Source organism: Mastomys coucha, unplaced genomic scaffold, assembly GCF_008632895.1.
Source record: "Mastomys coucha isolate ucsf_1 unplaced genomic scaffold, UCSF_Mcou_1 pScaffold15, whole genome shotgun sequence".
Lineage (NCBI taxonomy): Eukaryota > Metazoa > Chordata > Mammalia > Rodentia > Muridae > Mastomys > Mastomys coucha.
This window is the reverse complement of record NW_022196897.1, coordinates 121428526-121449285: the sequence shown is the minus strand read 5'-3', so window position 1 is coordinate 121449285 and position 20760 is coordinate 121428526. Positions and strand designations below refer to the sequence as shown.

Genomic DNA, 20760 nt, shown 5'->3' with positions numbered 1-20760 from the left:
AAAAAAAAAAAAAACCAAAAAAAAAAAAATTTAGAGCAACAGATCTTTACAATATTTAAAAATTTAGTATTAAGTCTAGTTTTAAAAAGTGAAAAAAATTAAAATAAGCAACCAGATCATGTACTAAGAGGTCCCAAGCCCCAAAACAGTACCAGCAAAACCTGTTAATGTCAGAGTAAGTAAATAGTTTTTAATCTCTCTTTCTCTAACAATGACAGGTTCTTGAGCACCCTGCAAGCTTCATCTTCTTGAGTCCACTGTTTTCCAAAAAAAAATTATGATTGTAATAATAAAAATTAATAAGCACATAATTCTTGTAAGTGTGCCTGTGTGTGTATGTGTGTGCTTGCATGTATGTGCCTGCACATGTGTGTGCCTGTGTGTGTGTGCTTGCATGTATATGCCTGCACAGGTGTGTGTGTCTGTGTATGTGTGCCTGTATGTGTGTGTGTGGGTGTGTGTGCTTGCATGTATGTGCCTGCACAGGTGGTGTGTCTGTGTATGTGTGCTTGTGCCTCTGTGTGTGTGTGTGTGTGTGTACATGTGCTCACATGTCATGGCACATGTCTAGAAGTAGAGGGTCCACTAAACTTTCTTATACTTCAGAGGATGACAGGATTGCATTGTGTCTCTGGTTATCCCTCAAAGGAGTAAAAAGCAAATTTCTGTGTAATAACGACCAATAAGCAGATATGAGCAAGAATTGATCAACAAATAGTATTTTGGCAAGAACTCTTTACCTAGATGCATGCACAGACTTTGTAATATTATTAAGGAAGATTCTTAGAAGCAACTCTTACAAGTTCTGAAAAGAGAGCCGTGTACAGAACAATACCTTTGGCCAATGGAACACTTGATTTTAATTGCTAAAACAAAGATGTGTCCAGACATCTCCTTTTCCTGTTTAGTTAAGGGTGCTAAAGAGATGAAATCAATATCTTTTGACAGACTATCAAGATGAAGCATACTTCTTTCGTAATATCCAAGAATTATTGATTATGCCATGTATATGCTGGAAACTACTATAGTAGCAACAACAGCAGGCTTTGGTTCTGGAGAGAATGGTGCTGAGATCTGTAGAGAAAGAGAAACTGACGTGGATAGGGATGCCAGGCAAGTGAAGACATGCTGCACCCTTTAAGGATCTGCACTCTGCAGCACACTCCAGGATTCAAGGGGATGAGAATCCACCCTGGGGTGAGAAGAATCATTTAAAAGCATTTAAAGAGATAAAACTTCAACTACTCTTTAGAAATCATTTTTTTCCTCATAAACAATAGCACTAAAGAAGATAGATGGGGGGTGGGAAGGGTTCTTTTCATACCCCAGCATAGTTACACTCAGAGCTATCCTCTGCAGCTTCCCTAGGAAAAGTAGGTCGTAAGGTCACTGTTGAGCATTTGGACCTTAAGAGAAATGATGGAGCAAATCCATGTGGGAGGAAAATGGGAATATAGCCACAAGAGAGAAAATAGGGGGAAGAGAGGGGAATTCAGACATACCTGGGTGTTTTCACACAGGGGAGCATACAAACATGGCACTACTTAAAGTGTGCTCTCTGCATGGCAACAGCAGAATACCTATCACGTGGGAGATTTTAAAGAATGCAGACTCTGGGGGCTTCTCTTGAGATCTACAGAAACCGATTCTAGGGTGAAACCAGGCCTTATTTGGGGTGGAGGAGGGCTAGTACGCTTTCCAGGTGGTCCTGACGTGTTCGTTTTAAGCAGTACTGCTCTAAGATAGGAGGTGTGTCTCAATGGATGGCATGGTTTTCTAGTCCTGTGGGCTTAATCTCCAGTACTGCACTGATCAGGTGTGGTGACACATGTCTGTAATTGCAGCACTTGGAAAGCAGAGGCAGGAGGATCGGGAGTTGAAGGGCATCTTATGCTATGTAGTGGGTTAGAGGCCAGCCATGAGACCCTGTCTCAAAAAATAAAAGGAAAGAAAGAAAGGAAGGAAGAAAGAAGGCAAAAAGCGTTGCTTTAACCTGTAACCACATGCATTTTAATACACTTGTATATCCATGATAACAAAAGCAAAAAATCAAACCAAAACAAACCCAATACCTAAGGTCTGCAAGGTAGGACTCATCATTTGACCTGTGCACCTAATAAAGCTTTATCTGTTAAAATATAATTAGAGGACATCATACTCGCAAGACCTTCCATATAGTAGACTGGATAGCCAGGGGACACAGCACATATCAGTATTTGCTACCTAATGGTTACAGTCTTAGCAAAAGGGCTTTAAGTGCAGACAAAAATAAAAACTCCATTTTGACCTGCTCAGCCAAATAATAGATCCTTTTCTTCCCTCGCCCAAATTTTCACATTTAAATGGAACATAGCATGGTCCCTCTGAATAATTGAGAGGCAGGAAAACAATCAGTAAGGTTTGCATTACTGCATCAGAGTAAGGACCAATGCTGCATCTATCATATCATATCATATCATCATATCATATATCATATCACATTCAGAGTAACATTATGCAGAGGAGTTCCAGTCAGAAACGAACACAGTGAGGCAGGTTCTTCGCATCTCTGAGACAACATCAGCTTCCAGTCAGATAAACAACATGGCCAGGAGATTCACTTCCTGGTGCCCAGTGCTTTGTGAAATGAGGTTCTGAATAGCTGTTAAGAGTTGGTCACGGAAACTGTGCCCACGTAAATGAGATCTATTATGGACATTCTCCACACCTCTGCCCTTAGCCTTACAGAGAAAAGGTGTCAACTGACCTTATTACAAGTGCACTGGGAGAGACAGGTGATGATATAATATAATGATAAATGATATAAATGTTATCATTTCAAAAACATTATATAAAAAGTGAAAATAAAAATCAGCAAGGATAGGTTCATAGAATGAAATACCCTCCCCTCTTTCTCTCTCTTCTCCCTTTTCATCAAAAAAAATAAAGATATCATGAAGAAAAAGTGTTTTGGGATACTTTCTTACATATTCCCAGCTATGAAAATGGAAAATGGAAAAATCAGCTTCAAAGTTACTGTGATCAGATAATGTGGTGATGTGTGTGAGGGGATAGATAAGCAGTGGTAAGAAAATAAAGCTTTGTTTTTATTTCTCTCTCCATATGAGACCCATCCCCTCTGTCTTATTTCGCTTATTTCCTGCTCTCTATACAGCCCTCCATCTACAAGCCCTTAGCTCTTCTAATTACAAGGGAAACAGAAATGGAGGTGATACTGAAATCAATGTATCTTATTAGCAACTGGGAAAAGAATATGAAACCAACTGACCCCAGAGACGGCGACTAGTCCTGGGAATTACAACTGAGCTGGGAGTAGAGCCCAACACTGGCAGCTCCCAGCATGATCTCTTCTTGACTGGCTCTTCTTGACTCCAGCCTATTAGTTCATGATTTGGACAAAAAAAGACTCCCTTTGCCCATTGGGTAGAACCCAGAGACAGAATGATAGTAAAAGTTTAGATGTGAGTAGTGAACTTGTCTGACTAAATTCTTCATGGGGAATACTATATTGTATGTTTGTATGTATGTATGTATGTATGTATGTATGTATGTATGCATGTATGTATGCATACATGCATGCATGCATAATGTTCAGCTTCTCCCAATAAGCACCTCAAGGAAGGATCCTATTAGCCTAGACAGTGCTGCTTAAACTTCCCTGTGTACACGTTACCTGTTAACACGTTACCTGTGCTCCATCCTGTTAAGGACAGATGCCAACTCCGTGGATGCACATTGTTAATAGGCTACTAGGAGATGCTAAGGCTACCTGTCTGGGGAATCAGACTGTGGCGATCTATGACCAAGAGGTCCTGGAAAGCAGATGGGAAATGAATCCAAAGCTATCACTGAGGGAGGAGGGGGACACATAGCCTACAAGGCAACCAAGTAAAGGACTGAATCCTTCCCTCCCTCCTGCCTCTTGAAGGTACAGATTAGTATACTAAACAGAAATTTACAAAGAAGGAGTAAGATGGTAGGAGCCAGCGTGTCACTGGCTAATAGGAAGGAGATTTCTTCCCCACCCCCTGTCCCCATCAATTCTAGCCTATTAACCTTGTATATGCACCTATTGATTTTTGTTGCTGCTGTAGCTGGTTCTCTAGTTAACTGAATCGGTTTCCAGGCTGACGGTTTCTATCATCGAGGTATAATAGTCAGCCCTAAATTCTGCATATATGGAGGCCAAGGGTCTTGTCCTTCCGAGTGTTCCTCATTTTCTCTTGTCTTGCTGCATGATGCTGGGTCCCATGCCGCAGTGAAACTGCCTAGTAAGGCTACAAGGCTGAGATACTTAGAGAATGTTGAAGTATTATTATTTTTTAGGGTCACAGACCTTTATGCTCCAATCCCTCTTGCTTTCCTGATGAGCTCTGTCTCCTTGCATTACGAGATGTGAAGCTGCCCTGCCTAAAGCTGTCTTGATTCTGTAGAAATTAACAAGATAAAAGTAGAACTGCACATAGAGTGTGCAAGAAGCTGGCAGGGGGTGGGCATGAAGGAATACTGTCTGGAGAAGAAAGAGATATTTGGACGATGATGCTTTGATTGAAATCCCAAGGCATAAACTTAAAAGGCATATACTACAATCGGCAGAAATCTAGAAACATGTCGATTCCATCAGTTCCATTCACATATTCAAAGTATCTCCTTGCTTAAGGAGAAGCTACATGGGAGGAAATATGAAGAACGGAGGGATGACTGTCCACTGGACCAGTGATGGGGAAAGACCTGCATCGTAATGAAGAATATGGATGGCAGAGCCAGAACGGTACATTTTCTTTAAACATTCTAATTAAAAATAAAAGCTTAGCTTGAAAAACCAAAAAAAAAAAAAAAAAAAAGCTTATAGGATTTACAGATTAAAATATTTAAGGTCTCTAATATTGTGAAATTTATTATTAGGTAGACAGAGGAAAACCACCTGTGAGAGGAAATGAAGCCTGCAAGAGCAGCACCTATCCTTGGGACTTCAGAACTGGTCCCGAAATACAATGCAAAATGCAGTAGGAAGCGTGAGCTTCATAGATGGCTGCCTTGGGAAGGGATGATGGACTGATGGCATGGTAAAGTTTTCTCCTCTCTCCCAAAGCTTCTCCCACCTCAAAAGCTGGATTCCTGACCATCCCGCCAGATTTAAGATGCTCAATGCACCAAAGTACATGAAAAGGTGAAGGGAAACAAAGCAAGCAACACGGAACAACAGGGAGGAGGCAGAGGGCTGAAAGAAAGAAAGTGAGAACTGTGTGCAAGAATGTGGATAAGATCTGGGTAAAGACTGCCTACAAACACAGTGCTCGATGTCCACGGTGCAGTGGACAGATTCAAGCAAAATAAATACGGTATTGCCCTGAATGGATGCCTTGAAAGTGGAGGCATCTGTGTGGATATGTGGAGCCCCGCTCTTTCTTGTCAAGGTGCATTTATGTTCGTGGTAACAGTTTCTGATGTGTTGCCTTATAAACTGGAAGCAGATGAGCCTGCACAAATCATGAAGAGGAGTCCTTTGGCAAAAACGCTATTTGTTCCTGTAAGGTGGCAAGTCAGGGACTGCCCCTTCTTTTCTCTAAGGCACTAGGTGGTATCTAACAGGATGCTTCCTTCCCTGTCTTTCTGCTGGGGACTGAACTCATGTATGCTATATGTCCTAATACTGCACTGCCCATCAACCTCTCCAACCACCCTTCTCTTTAGATGCCGTGGTTAGAATTTAAATGCTTTCCAAACAAGATTTTATTGTCCACTCCATATTTAAAAAAGTTTTTCTAACTACTTATGTGTTTCGGGGAAAAGGTGAATTTCTCTTTTCAGATTAAAAAGAGCCTCTGTGAGTTTTGCTAAAAAAATATTTCTTGCACATGAAAAGAAAAAGCTCATTTTAGTTATAATAATGAAAGTTGTGACCTTTACTTCTTGTGAAATATCTTTCTTGTACTTAAGTAAATTTTGCTAGCCAATTTTATCTGCTAAATGAATCGTGCTCTAAATTCATCTCTGATCTTGTTTGAAAATAATACGTAAAAAATTTAACCTGATATCTACTTGGCCTAACACTATAGTTTTACCTAGGACCTCAGGTGTCAAATATTCAATTTAAACCTATGTATTTTTCTCACATGCAATCCATTAAAAGGCAAAAATACAGGTTTCTAGTCCATGCAAAGGTCTGAGGAAAAGTGAGCAATGGAGAATTCAAATATAGTGTCATAAACTCAAAACATTCTCTGTTCATGAAGTCAACAGAATCAAACTACCTTAAAAACCATCTTGCAAAATCAGACACATTCAATTGAATAAATACATGACAAATTTCACACATACACACAGAACCACAGCGTGAGACCAACAGGAGGTGGCGTGCAAAGCCAGCCAGGAGGAAGCACATGGACACACAGACAGCAGCTGATTTTTGCACCTGGTCAAGCCACCATGGAAAGATCAGCAGGTCAGAAGCAAAGCCAGGAAGGGTGCGTGTCGCAAGCATGCAGTGAGGACATGGGAGAGGCAGGCCACTGCACACAGACTTATGGAGTTAATGTATGAAAAAGCTTACTTCGTTTAGAAAGCTCACTAATTGGTCTACCGTTAAATAATCAGTTTTGTCTCCATTGCTGAAAAGAAATGTATTAGAAAAAGTAAGTTTTTGTATATGATGCTACAGTAGGTACGATTTACATGTTGACATTTGTTGATAATTCTAAACTCCCTTTCTAACCCTGAATTCTTAGAGTAGTCAGAGACTGTAGTGGAGGGGGGAGGGTGGGTGCGAGGAACTCAAGGACAATGACAGCGGAAAGATAACATTCCCACTAGGTCACAGAAATTGATTGCTATATGCAATTCTTTATCACTATCAAGAGACATTCCTCCAAAAACAACATGTAAGTCATCCATTTGAAGTAACTGGAATGAATGAACTTCTCAACAACATTCCAAACCAAATCTAGTTAGTTCACATACTGGGTTAATACCTAAAGGAGCAGGTTAAAATTGTAGGTCGTTAGTAAAGCCAATGCCGGGGCGGGGAAAGGTGGGGGGGGGGGAACGTTCCAAGTGCTGTAATTAATCTATGTCAAGGTTTCTAAAAAACTCAGAGTGGCCTTCTATGCCAACAAATTAAGGGGTGAAAAATGTAACCCTGACTAGGCCTAGCGCTAGCAACATATATTTAAACATTACAGTGAAAATGTTTCAAATTTTACGGGGACAAAATAGTAAGTACTATATAACACTTTCTGAAGACTAGAACTTACATTTTTTTAAAAAGATCTTCTATATCTGTTCGAGGACAAATCTTTTGTGTCAATTCATAGAACTTTTCATAAGTAAATGCAGCAGGCTCAATTTCATCATTCTGTGGAGAATAAAAGAAGGACAGGCATTTAAAAAACGAAACAAAACAAAACACCTTTCTCCTTGGAGACTTGCTGTTGACAAGGTGCTAGGCACTTAGGAAAAGCACAGCACGTGAAATGAGGTTTCCCTGGTTGTCACCATGGGATGGATGATACATGAAACACTTGGTGACACTTGCCTCCAGCACAGCTTTCTCAGGGAAATCCCTCATTGACCAAATACATAGACATTTTTCTATCTCTCCTTGAGGAAGGAAAGGAAGTGTTCCCATAGAGGATAGAGGATAATCAGACCCAATATTTAATTATACTTATTTTGTGAGTATTTAGAGGATCACAAGGGATCCTCCAAAGGGACTGAAGCAACCAATAATTTACCCGTCACACCGCAATGTCACTTTCAAGCAAGACTTTTGAACAGAGTCAGAGGCCTAAGTCTTTCTTGAAGTGTAAAAATTAATTTTAATGACTTGAATACAAAGGGTCATGAGCACAAATGGAGGGGAGGGAGAGGAATTCTTCATGAAACCGTGCAAGGCTTTCTCGAGAAACTGAATTTATTAGTTAATAATTCATGGAGATGCTATGCTTGGTTGAGGCAGTGTGGCTGGGTGTTCTAAAATAGGCTCCATAAACTGCATAGAAAACAGCTGCTGGTCCTCTCTTTTTCTCATCTTAATAAAGTCAGCGAAAATCAGTTTGACGTGAACTAGCTGGATTTTTAAAACACTTCTCAAGTGATTGGTGAAAGGAAAGAAAGAAAATGAACTGCCCCCCCCCACGTGACTGACAAACTGAGGTTAACTTAACAGTGTCACCTGGCTTATCACATATGCCTGCATAGACAAACAACCATGAAGACAGATTTAGAAGTGTGTTTAAGTTAGTGAATACCTTTCCACTGGGAAGACCTAGTTCCTTGAGAGCTTGAAAGATCACTTTTTCTGTTTTCCCCGATGCAAAGGTTCTAGTAATACTGGAGCAGAAGAGAAAAGAAAAACAAATAAAACTGAGTTAGTGCTCATTCTGCTTTCTCGGATGCAGCAATACAAAATACCTTAGAGATAGTGGGTTAAGAGGAAGGAAAAGAATAAAATACCTTTTGTTTGATGGGGCTTTTTAATTCCCAAGCTTCCCCTGGTTGCCAAGGCCCATTCTGACACTGATGAGACTCAGTTCTAACATAAGATGTCCCATTAGGTGTTTGTGACCAAGTGGGTGTTGGACAAATGCAATGATACATTCTAATCCTAAGAAATGGTGTTCTGAAGAAAAAGTTATGTGGCTGATGGCGCAGTGGTTCTATGGGTTTATATGAATGAGGCCCACACTTAGGGAAAGCAGTAGCCCTGTAGGCATCAGATTGGCTTGGCTTGTGCCTCCTCTTCTCCTGGCTTGCATGTTTTCCACAGTGACTCAGTACCAGACATATTGTTTTCATCTAAGCATTCTTGAGACACCCTGCCATGCTAGCCAGGGACTAGCTGTGACTTTACTGGGACTTTATTGTGAATGTGATGGGGGAAGGACCCAGTGAATTATTTCTTTAGAATCTTGGTACTTCCCAGGACATGGTATCTCTGAATAGCTTTTTAACTAGTTAGTTCAGGGAGCATCGATGCTAGTCGTTTGTAATGCTTTAATGGTCAAATTTCCTTATAAAAAAGGAAAAGAGACACACACACACCCATAAATAATGTTTTGGAGATACTTAGAATGAAAATTCCTGAGTGGGTGAGATCAGCGGATATTTGGTATCCAGACAGCATGCACATGGCTCTCAGTCTTGCTTTGTCTATACAGGTGGCTTTATTCACTCCCTGATTAGAAGCCCTGGTCTGGAGTTACTAAGATTATTGAAAGGGTGAACTCCGGAGGGGGAGGGTAGCCTTGAAGATAAAGGTGATTTTCACCTCTGAAATGTGGCATCTCAAAGGAGCTTTAGCATCTTATACGCTAGCTACCTTCACATATGCCTCAGCATTTCTGTTTAGTCAATGGAAGCCCTGACAGCCAGTTTCTCTGAGGTGAGAAGGTGCCACTTCAGCTCCAGGATACAGCTTATCAAAATAGACCCAGAGGAAGGAGATTTACCCAGGTGATGCGTCCATTTAAACCATTATTGTTTTATAGTAGGTCCACTAAGACGCCAAGAAGTATATTCAAATGCTCTTCTTGAGAGAGTTCTAGTTAAGTATAAGGAAGGCTGACAGTGGCGCCCAGGTGTGTAGTCAGACTAAGAACATGGATAATGGCATTCTAGCATGGAGGGTGTTATGACCATATTTTCTCAAGTCTTTAGAGTCTAGGTCAACTTTTAGACACTGACTTTGAGTAGATGCCATTTAACAGTTTCAATGTAAGGATAAGTGGCAGTGTGTCTTTCTTTACAAGATGATGCGATGAGAAAACACATGTGGCGCCACAGCAAGGTTAGGTACCTGTAATCAGAAGGGGGAAACTCTACCCAGCAGTGACCCAAGGCTGCTGGCTTAGACTGGCCTGGTTCTAACAACATGAAAACTCACCACCTGGGCCACCCTGATAAATCAGAACCAAGGTACCATGGGAAGGGAGGCAAGAAAAGAAAGTGGTCGTTTGGTGAGTGCTTGGCTAGGGGCAAGAAATAGGACTAAGAACAAGAAGGTCAAGGAGCAAGGAGGTGGGAGAGAGAGAGAGGTGCTGACTTCTCAGACGTGAGTAGGGTTGGGCTGCACAGTCTGAAGGCACATTTGCTCATTGTACGTGAAAAGAGAAGAACCTCAGAATGGAAAATAGCCACAAGGGCATTAATCAGACTCGCTCCCTAGAGTAATGTCTATTTCCTTTGCTCCAGACATCTTTCCAAATCATTATTGAGTCTGAAAAATTCATCTACTGTGGTATGGAGGCTAGAGAGGGAATGTGCATTCTTGAGTTTCCAGAAAGATGTTATGTTCACCAGAGTTCTGAGAGCAGTGTGTTGATAAGGGGACTGTGGCATTTTTATAACCTCTATATAAGAGGTTCTTAACTTTCCTAATGATGTGACCCTATAATACAGTTAGTTGCTCATGCTGTGGTGACCCCCAACCATAAAACCATTTTTGATGCTACTTCATAACTGTAATTTTGTACAGTTATAAATTGTAATATAAATATTTTTGGAGATGGAGGTTGCTAAAGGGGTTCCAATCCAAAGGCTGAGAACCAGTGCTCTATATAATTCCTTGGCCAAAGAAGTCTGCTTAATGCTTCAAGGTACCAGATACTCAATGAGAGTTTTTTTTTTCCTGAGACAGGATCTATAACCTAGAATGGCCATGAACCCCCTACAACCTTGCCATTCTGGGATTGTGTGTATAATCAAACCTGAATTTATGGAAACCAAGGATTTGGGGATACACTAGGCAAGCTCCCTACCAACTAAGCTACACTCCAAGTTTCTCAATGAGATTTTATTCAATCAAAGCAAACTGTCCTTCCCTTAAAGAAATTTACAAAAGCAAGCACACTGAAGTTGTACTAAGTCTTACCACACAGCTGGCTAAATTTTGTATTCCAAGTTAGTTAGAAATCATGAGCCTAGAATGCAAGAGAGTCCATCTTTTTGCACATATGTGTTCTTCAGTATTCCTGAGAGTTTTGAACACTGACTTCTGACACAGTCCCAGGAGACTCCAGAAGTGAAGGAGCAGGGTGCTACCCTTTGAGGGTGTTGCAGTTTCAGGACCTGAATAGATGGGTCGTGCAGACCAGGTTGCCTGTATTATTGTATGGAGGCTCTTGACCTTTACTTTAGTAGCCCCTCCGGTCACTGCTCAAAACCATGTGGAGCTCTATCACCCAACTCTCTAGCTATAGGTAGCACTCCATATTACAGAGAACGTGAGACAGAAAAGCTACTTTCAGAGAATGGGAGGATGAACTGCAGTAAGCTGGTGAATTTAAAGGAAAGATCATATATATAAAAAGACAAGAGAAGAGGGAGGCAAGGAGTGAGGCTCCCTTCATCAATCATTCCTGCAATTTCCTGGGTATTATATTTAGGTTTAATGTTCAAGAGCAGAAGCCTTTCACAAGCAGTACAATGACAATGAAGCCAGATCCCCTTTTAACACAATGTGCACTATATTAATAGTTTCCATTTTAAAACCCTAAAATGTTGGTGAAGAGATGACATTTTTAAAAGTGTTTACCCTTCACATCCATTAAAACATTCAGAACAATTTCTACCTAACCCTTGGCAGACTATCTACTAGGAAAGTTATCCCCCTTTTGTTGGCCTGGCATCAATTCTACATCAATTCTAACAAGCTGCCCCAAGTCACAGATGTCTCGTGTTAAGGACCTCTTAGTAATGACATGCACGCACACACACACACACACACACACACACACACACACACACACGCACACGCACACGCACACGCACACGCACACGCACACACACACACATATGCACGCACACAAAATCCACATCAATGCCAAACTATCTAGGCCATTTCTAGCACAGCTGTAATGATTCTGTATGTGAACATGCTGTATGGGGATCCACAGAACCTCAACAGCATGGTGGGTGGAAGGCAGACTAGTGAAACCAGAACTACTGGATCATGAACCACTTGGATCATGATCTTGTGTTCCACGCAGTCCATATTCCAAATCTTATGGAAAAAGTAAATGAAACATAATACACAGAGTTCCCCCTCTGCACTGCTGTATGTACCCTCTGTCCCTCACACAAACAAATGTACTCTAAGTCTGGGTACACACTGTCTATCTGACAAGAGTCATAGGATGGTTTGGATACATTGAAATAACTGCTTTGCTCCTGCTCAAGGGAAGGGAGGTTTTCAGTAAGATAAGGATCCTTCTGAAATGTCTTTGGTATCAACCACCAGTCAGGGTAACCATAGGGTTTTTTTTTTTAAATAAACCTTTAAACTATACTTAAACATGACTTATTAGAAGAAATATTATTGAAAACCTCCCCTCACTTGAGCAGTAACAAGGCAGCAAAGAGTCCTACACATGGATTTTTTAAAAAGTTACAACGACTGCATGCAATCTGTGAGCTGGTTGGTAATCATGGAAGGTTGAATAAAAAGTTATCCTGCACAGGGTCATCCTCATGCCATCAAAGTATCCCAGACTCTCATAAATAAGTATCACAGACATGTCACCTGGATACTTAGGTTCATGATCCTCATGAACGATGGAATGGACCAAAATGATGGTGTCTAGGATGATTCTGCCCTGTGTGACAATGTGAGGGGGAGTGTGGGGACATTTGAACAGGGGCACAGAATCGAAGTTTAGTGTAGAATGGAGTATGTAAGCAGAGAAGTAGGATGAGAAAAGGCCCGGAAAGGGCCAGGAGTGACCCGAATGCCTCAGCCAAATGGCATCCACCCATGATCTGCCCTTGTGACTTGTCTGTCTTGCGTGTTAAAGACAGATTAGTCTAGGACAACATTCCTCTACGTTTTGTTGTTTTGCACGACTATGTCTTTACTGAAGTTCACCTCCAGAGACAACATAAATATGTTCTTGCGCTGAGAAATCTGGAAAGAGGGGCTTGGTATACAGGAGACTGTATATGCTTCATGTTAAGGGCACATAACCTCTGGCTTCATGTGCACAGATGATACTCTCAGTCTGAGCCAAGCTTCTTTGATGTCTGGGAATGCTTACATAAACATCAAACAATATGATCCTGGAGAGTTTAGTGAAGAATTCCCATAGCTACCCTGGAAAGCCCTTACAGCTCTACACAGACCATTAGCAAACCCTAAACTGTGAAAGGAACTGAGAAGCAGAGAAGAGGGATTCGTGGGGACTCCTCCCAGCATGAACCATGTCAGAACTATTACAGAGAAACTGGGAGGGTGCGTCTGGCTTAATGCCTTCTTCCTTTTGGGTTCCATCTGCTTTTTGTTCTTTGTCATTGTTAACTACAGTGGGTGAGGGATGAAATTCGTCTGATATGGAATCTAACTGAACTCCACTATGCTGGTATTAGGGGCCAGTGGAAGGTGGTTTTATCACCCCCTCTGAGGGGGTGGGAAGCTCTTGGGAATAGGATTAGTGCATTACAAAAATGTCCCTGAGACAGTTCTCTGGCCCTTACCTCAGGTAAGGACACAACTGGAAGAAAGCAGTCTGCAGCACTCTGTGCATTCCCAGTCTCCCAAACTGTGAGAAACTAACTTCTCTTACGTATAAGCCGAAGACTATGGTATATTGTTGCAGCAGCTGAATTTAGGGAAAATGCCACCTTCTCTGGGGACCATATAAAGCATCAACCTTGAATGAGGGAGTGCTGGCCAGAGGCACAGACCTGCCAGAAGATCAGTGTACTGTCACAGTAGGGGTCCAGCTCAAAGGAGGAAGGTGGTTGTTGCTCAGGTAAAGGGGGATAGGGGGAGACACAATATGAATTATGAAAGCCAGGTGATTCACAGATTAAAATTCAGTGCTACAATTTTCAGACACTCTTTACCACAGTTAATGCTTCCTAGTCTGGGGGAGGTACAATTTTATTTCCATGGGTGAGTTTTACAAATTGAGCCATGAAATAGCAGAAACTAAACTTCCGGAAACATCTTGAAGGCAAAGAGCATACACGATTATGTCATAGCAGGGCAGGCTTTTGATTTGGAGTGGCAGGGTGAGTCTTTGGTTTGGCATGGCAGCCTGGGGCTTTGGTTTGGTATGGAAGGCTCTGTCTTTGGTTTGATGCGGTGAAGGTGATGCAGAGAATCACGTGTCTGACTTACCTCCTCACTGGGATTTTACCAGTTGTGTTGGTCAGAAAGGCCAGTTTCATCCAGCTGGAAAACAAGAACAACACAGCCTCAGAACCCATCAGCAGGTCCTACCAGCATTTTTCCAGATGATTGAGAACTTCAGAGAAAAGCTTCTTCAGATGGAACTCCTATTCTAAAACTCATATCATTATGAGATGAAAGTAGGGCCCTCAGATTTTAATATGCCCAGCAACATTGAATTTAAGACAAGTTACATACTATTTTAATGTGTCCTGGTAAAACATTTACTCTATATTTACAGTAAAACAGATACATCTGAAATTCAAATTCAAATTTAACTGAGAGGCCTGTTTTAAAATCTGACACCATTAGGGGAATTAGAATTTAGAGATTTGCACTGAGCAAAACATGGTGCCTGCCCATACTTGTGTTGGTTTTGCTATTCTTAAAACATTCAGATGACAAGAAATGCAACTGCCTAGCCGTAGGCTAAGGACCAAAGGGGATTCACCACTCCCAGCTTCCAAGATTCGGATGGAGAATGAGTGGGAGCCTGCCTTCATCTTCAATCCCCAGAGAAGGTCTCAGAATATTGGGTAATTTTGTCTTCCTCAAGCTCTCAGGACATGTTAGGAACCTTCAATGTCTCAGAACATTCCAGAACACATTGGAATCAAGACTGGTGTCAGCTAATGGTTCTTATTCCTACTATTTCTAGGTGAGGTGCTTTCTGATTTCGTCTACATGATAATGTGGTTCACGAATGGGGACTGTGAGGCTAAAGATTTGCCCAAAGTGGCAGTACAGCCCAGAGTCCACATAGTTAAGTACCCGCTGACCATTCAGTAAGTGCCTAAGGAACTGGCTTGTTGGCCCATTGTGCAGGGTGACTAATCACTGGATCACTCTCTTGGTGGTAGGGCCTCATTTTCAGAGATGGAAGCTTATCTCCACAAGGTTATCTGCATCTTCATCATATGCTTGTCTTGGTACCTCATAGCTATGTGCCATCTGCTGTCACTATGAAGTCACATACTATTTTGCAGTCTTGCACAATCACAGATAATTTCTTTTCTGTGCTTTCTACTTGAGAACCAATTATTTGACCCAGAAATGGATCTGAGCAGGATGACAATCTATCAGTGTAGTAAACCACTTGGAACTCCAAAAACAGTGACCTGCAGTAGGATCATCAGGCCTTGACTGAACCATTGACTGAAATTTCGAAAAGAAATTTCAAAGAACCTGGCTGTACATTAAATAGGAAGCAGTATTTTGGGGGGTTGGGAGGGGAGCAAGACATTCTGTTTTACTTATGCAATGGATGCTTTTCCAACTGCTTCTCTTGACTATATCCCTAAATTGTCAGTTTCATGCAGTGGAGACCTGAGGCGCCCTAGAACTCATCCTACTGTCAAGGCATGCAGAGATATCCATTAGAAAATGGAGTTGAGGAGACAAAAAATAGAAAACAAAAACAAAAACAAAACAATGCTCAATACCTGTGCTACTAACCTTTTGTCTGTTACAGATCTCGTGATGAGGACATCACATATGCCTTGCTAAGAGGTTTAAATACAGGTGGGAGTTGGTCAACTTCCAAAGCCAGGGGTGCAAAAGGAAAGGTGGACATGAGATGCAGTCCTTTCCTCCTAGTCAGGATTCTTACTAACTAACTCCTTAGAACAAAAGGCATGGCAAACAAAACTTACTGTTTCTTGAGGCATGTCATCGGACTGACGTTGTTTGCCCTGAAGTTGTGAATGATTGATCTCAGGCCTTCTACCCATTGCTGAAAAAGGAAGAAAAAGGAAAAAAAAAATGTTCACAGTGAGCAGTCCTCTGTAGCCAGGTATGGTTTTTTTTTTTTTTTTTTAAATTAGACAGCCTGTTTCCTCTGTGTAATAAAACTACAGACTCCCCTTTTATCCCCTCTTGGTGCACAGACATCTATAGTTTACATGGTTGCATTTTATTCTTTAATATGCTGCTTTCATTTTTCCCATTAAGTTAAATGTGGCATCCACAATGCCATGAGAGATTGGTTTGCCTCAAAGAGATGCCACCCACTGGCTGGCTTGCTAAGCTTCCCACCTGCATCCTGTTTAAATGTGAGCCTTACTATTTTAGTTGCTCAGCCTTTTCTAAGCCATGCTGTACAGTACACACTGATACATTTACCTATTCCATTTTAGAGGACAAATGTGACGAGGCCCTTCACCGCAGCGTCTGATTCTCTCCATCTGGCCTGCTTACACAGCTTACCTGTTTGTCTTTTCCAGCAAAGCCTTAAAAAGTCAAAGACTCCTTGCCTGCTGCCACAGTACCCAGAGCAAGCAGGGATGTGTTCACATAACTTCTGTATAAGGACTTGAACCTCAGCTGCAGTTCATACCATCACTCCATGGGTTTACAAGGAAAAGTGAAGACAGATTAAGCATGACGGGAAAGAACTTTGGGTCTGTAAAAGGGCATTTTTCTAGAAAAGGTTAGCCCATGAACTAAGGCCAACCCTGCTCCTGGATCCAATGTCTGATGCTAATGAATGCCATAGAGGAATGACACATTGGTGACATGCCTTGTAGCAAATTGGTGCTTGGGAATAAAAAGAGCTAAGGCTCATCCCGAGCCCATTCTTTACTCCTTAGGCTTGCAGCTACCGCCAAGAGAAGGAAGGTATTTTGGAATGGGTAGTCACATAAATGTGAACACCAGTGTCATTGATCATAGGATTCCTTAAATTCAAGTTGAATAGATCTAGAATTGGATGTCTCAGTTGACATTCAAGTACTGCAAAGCCATGGCAGGGACTCGAGGCATTGTTCTTAGAGTGCCCAGGAGAAACACTGTTGCCATCACAGACATTCCTGTTGAGCAGCACTGCCCAACAGCACCAGGCTTCACATTGTCAGACAAGAGATTTCATCTCTGAAAGCCCTGAGCTGATAACTGCATTACGGCTTGGGGTCTGGGTCTTGCTATTTGATGCCTTCTTGTGTTAATTTTGGTAAAAACGCACAGAACATAAATGGTCCTGCCTCTGGAGCTTTAGCTAATCCTGCATGTCCTTCACCCACCATCTGTGGGCGCCTCTTCCTCTGACCCTCGCTAATCAGTTTTCTGGGTCTATGTTTTATACTACGCTAAGTATCTCACACAAGAATAATCTCACAGGATTTACCATGTTATGACTGGCTTACTTCTCTCAACATTAAGCTTTGCCTTAACATGTCAGATTCTGCCTTGTAAAGGCAGAATTCAATTGTATGTGCATACCACAGTTCATCCATCCATTCTTCTCTCCATGGACATCTGAGCTTCTCCGTTTTGGATACTGTAAATAACTGATATGAATTATTTTGCATAAATGCCCACAGGCAGGGCCACAGGATCATGAGGATCCTTTCAAATTTTAACAAAAATGCCATACTGCTTTCTGTGATAAGTATGTCATCTTACATTTCCACCAACAGTGCATGAGGGTGCTAACTTCTACATCCTCACTAGTGCCACTCTGTTGGGCGTGAAACTAATGGCTTTTATTGCCTCAGAGACTTCCAGACATCGCTAGCAGCTTTCTGATGGAAGATGGAAGAATTCTGAGAGGTAACTTTCCTTGTGCAGCTAGCAAAGGTCATTTTCTGAGAACCGCAAATAGCATCAAAAGCTCCAACAAACAGGTGAGGTCTGGGGACAGAGAGAGAAGCAAGAAACGCAATAGGAGCTTTAAAGAATTGCTTCATTTCTCATTACCAGACTGCTCTTCCTCTGTCGGGCTAAATATGGACTTGGCTCCCCGGAGATTATTGAATATCCTGTAGCTGGCCTAACAAACCACAGGCCCACACAGTTTCCCAGGAGCAGACAGAAAAAGCACAAATAATTTGGATGGCATTAACTGGGGGTATTTTCTCAACCTGAAGGCCTGAGCTATGTTCCAAGACACAGAACAAAGCCCACAGTTTTCTAGGGCACAGAAGTAGCTGGTACAGAGACAATGCTTTTTGATCACACTAATTTACTTGTTTCTAGAACTAACCACCAGACACCGGGAGGAGGGAAGGTACTGAGGTGGCTTAAGCTGCCTTCATCTTTTTTGTTGTTGTTGTTGTTAATAGCATTGGGGAAGCGGCTTGTTTATGAGAATGGAAAGGTGGTGGCCTTTGATATCACCACTCATGACAGAACCCACGCCTCGAAAATGCCACCACCATCCTCAGGGCTAGCTCAGCACCGGGTGGGAGGCTGTGGTGTGTTCATTCTGTGAAGATGAAAGCCAGCAAGGGCCCTGCCCAGAGTCACAGGGCAGCTGTAGAGGTGCAGGTTCCCATGTTGGGATGTTTTAACCCAAGGGCTTATTCCTTGTCTCCCTGTCTAGTGAAGGAAAGCTCCTTCAGACCTCCCCCATTTCCCTGCCACTGCTTGGGCCAGACACAGCATGAGTGCCAGTGACTACAGGGAATGATAATGCCTGGAATGTTTTGTTGATCTTTTCAAACATTAAATAGATGAGATGCCAGCAGGTGTCAGTAGAGTCCTAGACTTTCTCTGGAAGGTTTTGCCAGGCATGAGCTACAGGCCTATTGACCACTTTGATTATTTCCAAATTAACAGTTTTTAAAATGGTGATTTAGACTATACCTGTTTGAATTGCTGTAGATAAGCTTGAGTAGTTTATCAGCATGACAACCTTAGAGGTGTACCTCTGAGCTATTGGATAACAGACGTGCCTTGGTGGGGTCCTAGGCTTGCCTGCAGTGGGCACTTGCTTTCTGGTCCTGTTGTTCTGAATGGGCACACACATCAGGGGTACCAGGTAACTTGATCATGACAGGAAACAGCACCTGAATACAGAGAGGTGTGGCTTCCCTAAATTTAAATTTCTTTCTTCTAAATTTTAGTTTCATTTTATTTGTGCTCAATATTGAAGCCAAAGCCTTAAGCATACTAAATACACATATTAGCACTGATAAACACTTTATTCTCTTACTCTTTAATCCTTTCTAATACTTTATAGATTAACTCGACCTATTGTATCCCCTCTCGGGAAAATGGAATCCTTGAGGAGTCTTGTGTAGGATTTTCTGGGCACATGGGAGAGGTTCCTGCGGACACTGGGCCTGACTTCTAGCACTTCTTGACCTAATTTTCTTCATACAGACAGCAAGTCATCAAGCATCCAGCTCCTGGAAAATGTCTGGGCCTTCCTCATTATGTGTCTCCTTGCTGTAGAGCACTGGAAAACACTGTCATGAACAAAAGGAACCCCTCCTCATTAAGATAATGCAGAAACACACACACACTTATAATGAAACTAGACTAAACCTACATGAATTGAAACTCAGTAGATATAGCAAGGATTTTCCTTTAGAACAATGCTTCTCGGCCTTCCTGATGCTGTGACATTTAATACAGTTCCTCATGTTGTGATGACCCCCAACCATAAAATTATTTTGTTGCTATTCCATATTGTTATGAATGGTAATGGAAATGTCTGTGTTTGCTGGTAGTCTTACTTAGGCAACCCTGTGAAAGGATGTTTGACCCACCCCAGACGGTGCATGACACAAAGGTTGAGAACCACTGTTTTACAAGGTGGTCACTACAAGTTTGAGGTCAGATGGATGCACACAGCTCCAGGACAGCCAGGGTTGTGGTTTAGCTTCCTCCTTCCCTTTCCGTGTTCCAGATCCCAGTCCGGCTCTTTCTAGAGTCATTAGCCCAAATGTCCTTCCTCATCTGAGGAGACTACCCACAGAATTTCACTTCATTCTCTGTTACTGCTTCACATACTGGGGGAGTCTTCCCAAGGAAACGCACCCAACACCAGCATAGACCTGCTAGTTAAAGGATCCCAGTAGCCAGGAGTGCCAGCCTGGGTTATACCTTAAAAGCCCTCCACCCCTCCTCGTCTCCTTGTTTCTCCTCTCTCCTTCCATTCCTCCTATCTGGAACAGCAGCAAGATAACTTGGAAATTATTCAAATGTAAGTGGCCATGTCCAACCCCCTGACTCAGTACACAGGCATGGGGACTCAGAGGATGCAGAACAGAAATCTGTTTCTTTTTAATTTTTTGTTTGTTTGTTTGTTTCAAGACAGGGTTTCTCTGTGTAGTCCTGGCTGTCCTGGAACTCACTCTATAGACCAGGCTGGCCTCGAATTCAGAAATCCACCTGCCTCTGCCTCCCAAGTGCTGGGATTAAAGGCGTGCGCCACAACCGCCTGGCTTCTTTTTAATTTTTTTAAGGAGAGGGTGTGTAGTCTAGGGTTTCATAAATGGGAGATGAGGACTTTACCACTGACCTACAGCCTCGGCCTGCAGCAATGTGTTTTACACACACACACACACACACACACACACACACACACACACACACACACACCCTCTAACTCAGGTATGATTCCTGGCCAAGGGGCAGCAATATTTCCAGGGAACTTGTTAGCAATAGAGTCTTAGGTGTCTTCCTGTACTCCCGGGATCAGAGTTTACATCTGCCAGGTGAGTCTGTGCATATTCATTGAAAAGCGTGATGCATCTAAAAGATTAGTTTCTTCCAACTTGTTAGTTTCCCACTGCCCCATCCAAGAAGGTCTAGTTAGGTTTGTTTTCTGTCTTAATATGTTTAAGCCATAATAAAATGCTATAATTGTG

At 42.1% G+C, this 20760-nt stretch overlaps 1 protein-coding gene across 11 annotated transcripts in view; it reads right to left on the bottom strand.

Annotated features, from left to right (window-relative positions):
- Nucleotides 1-20760, bottom strand: part of Plcb4 (phospholipase C beta 4) — a 363080-nt gene that overhangs the window by 78409 nt on the left and 263911 nt on the right. For all 11 annotated transcript variants that reach the window (XM_031372018.1, XM_031372023.1, XM_031372019.1 and 8 more), the window contains 5 exons: nucleotides 15820-15899; nucleotides 14117-14170; nucleotides 8250-8331; nucleotides 7254-7354; nucleotides 6554-6611 (listed from right to left, as the gene is read on the bottom strand). In XM_031372018.1, the coding sequence (XP_031227878.1) occupies nucleotides 6554-6611; nucleotides 7254-7354; nucleotides 8250-8331; nucleotides 14117-14170; nucleotides 15820-15899 (375 nt within the window). The remainder of the gene's footprint in view (nucleotides 1-6553; nucleotides 6612-7253; nucleotides 7355-8249; nucleotides 8332-14116; nucleotides 14171-15819; nucleotides 15900-20760) is intronic.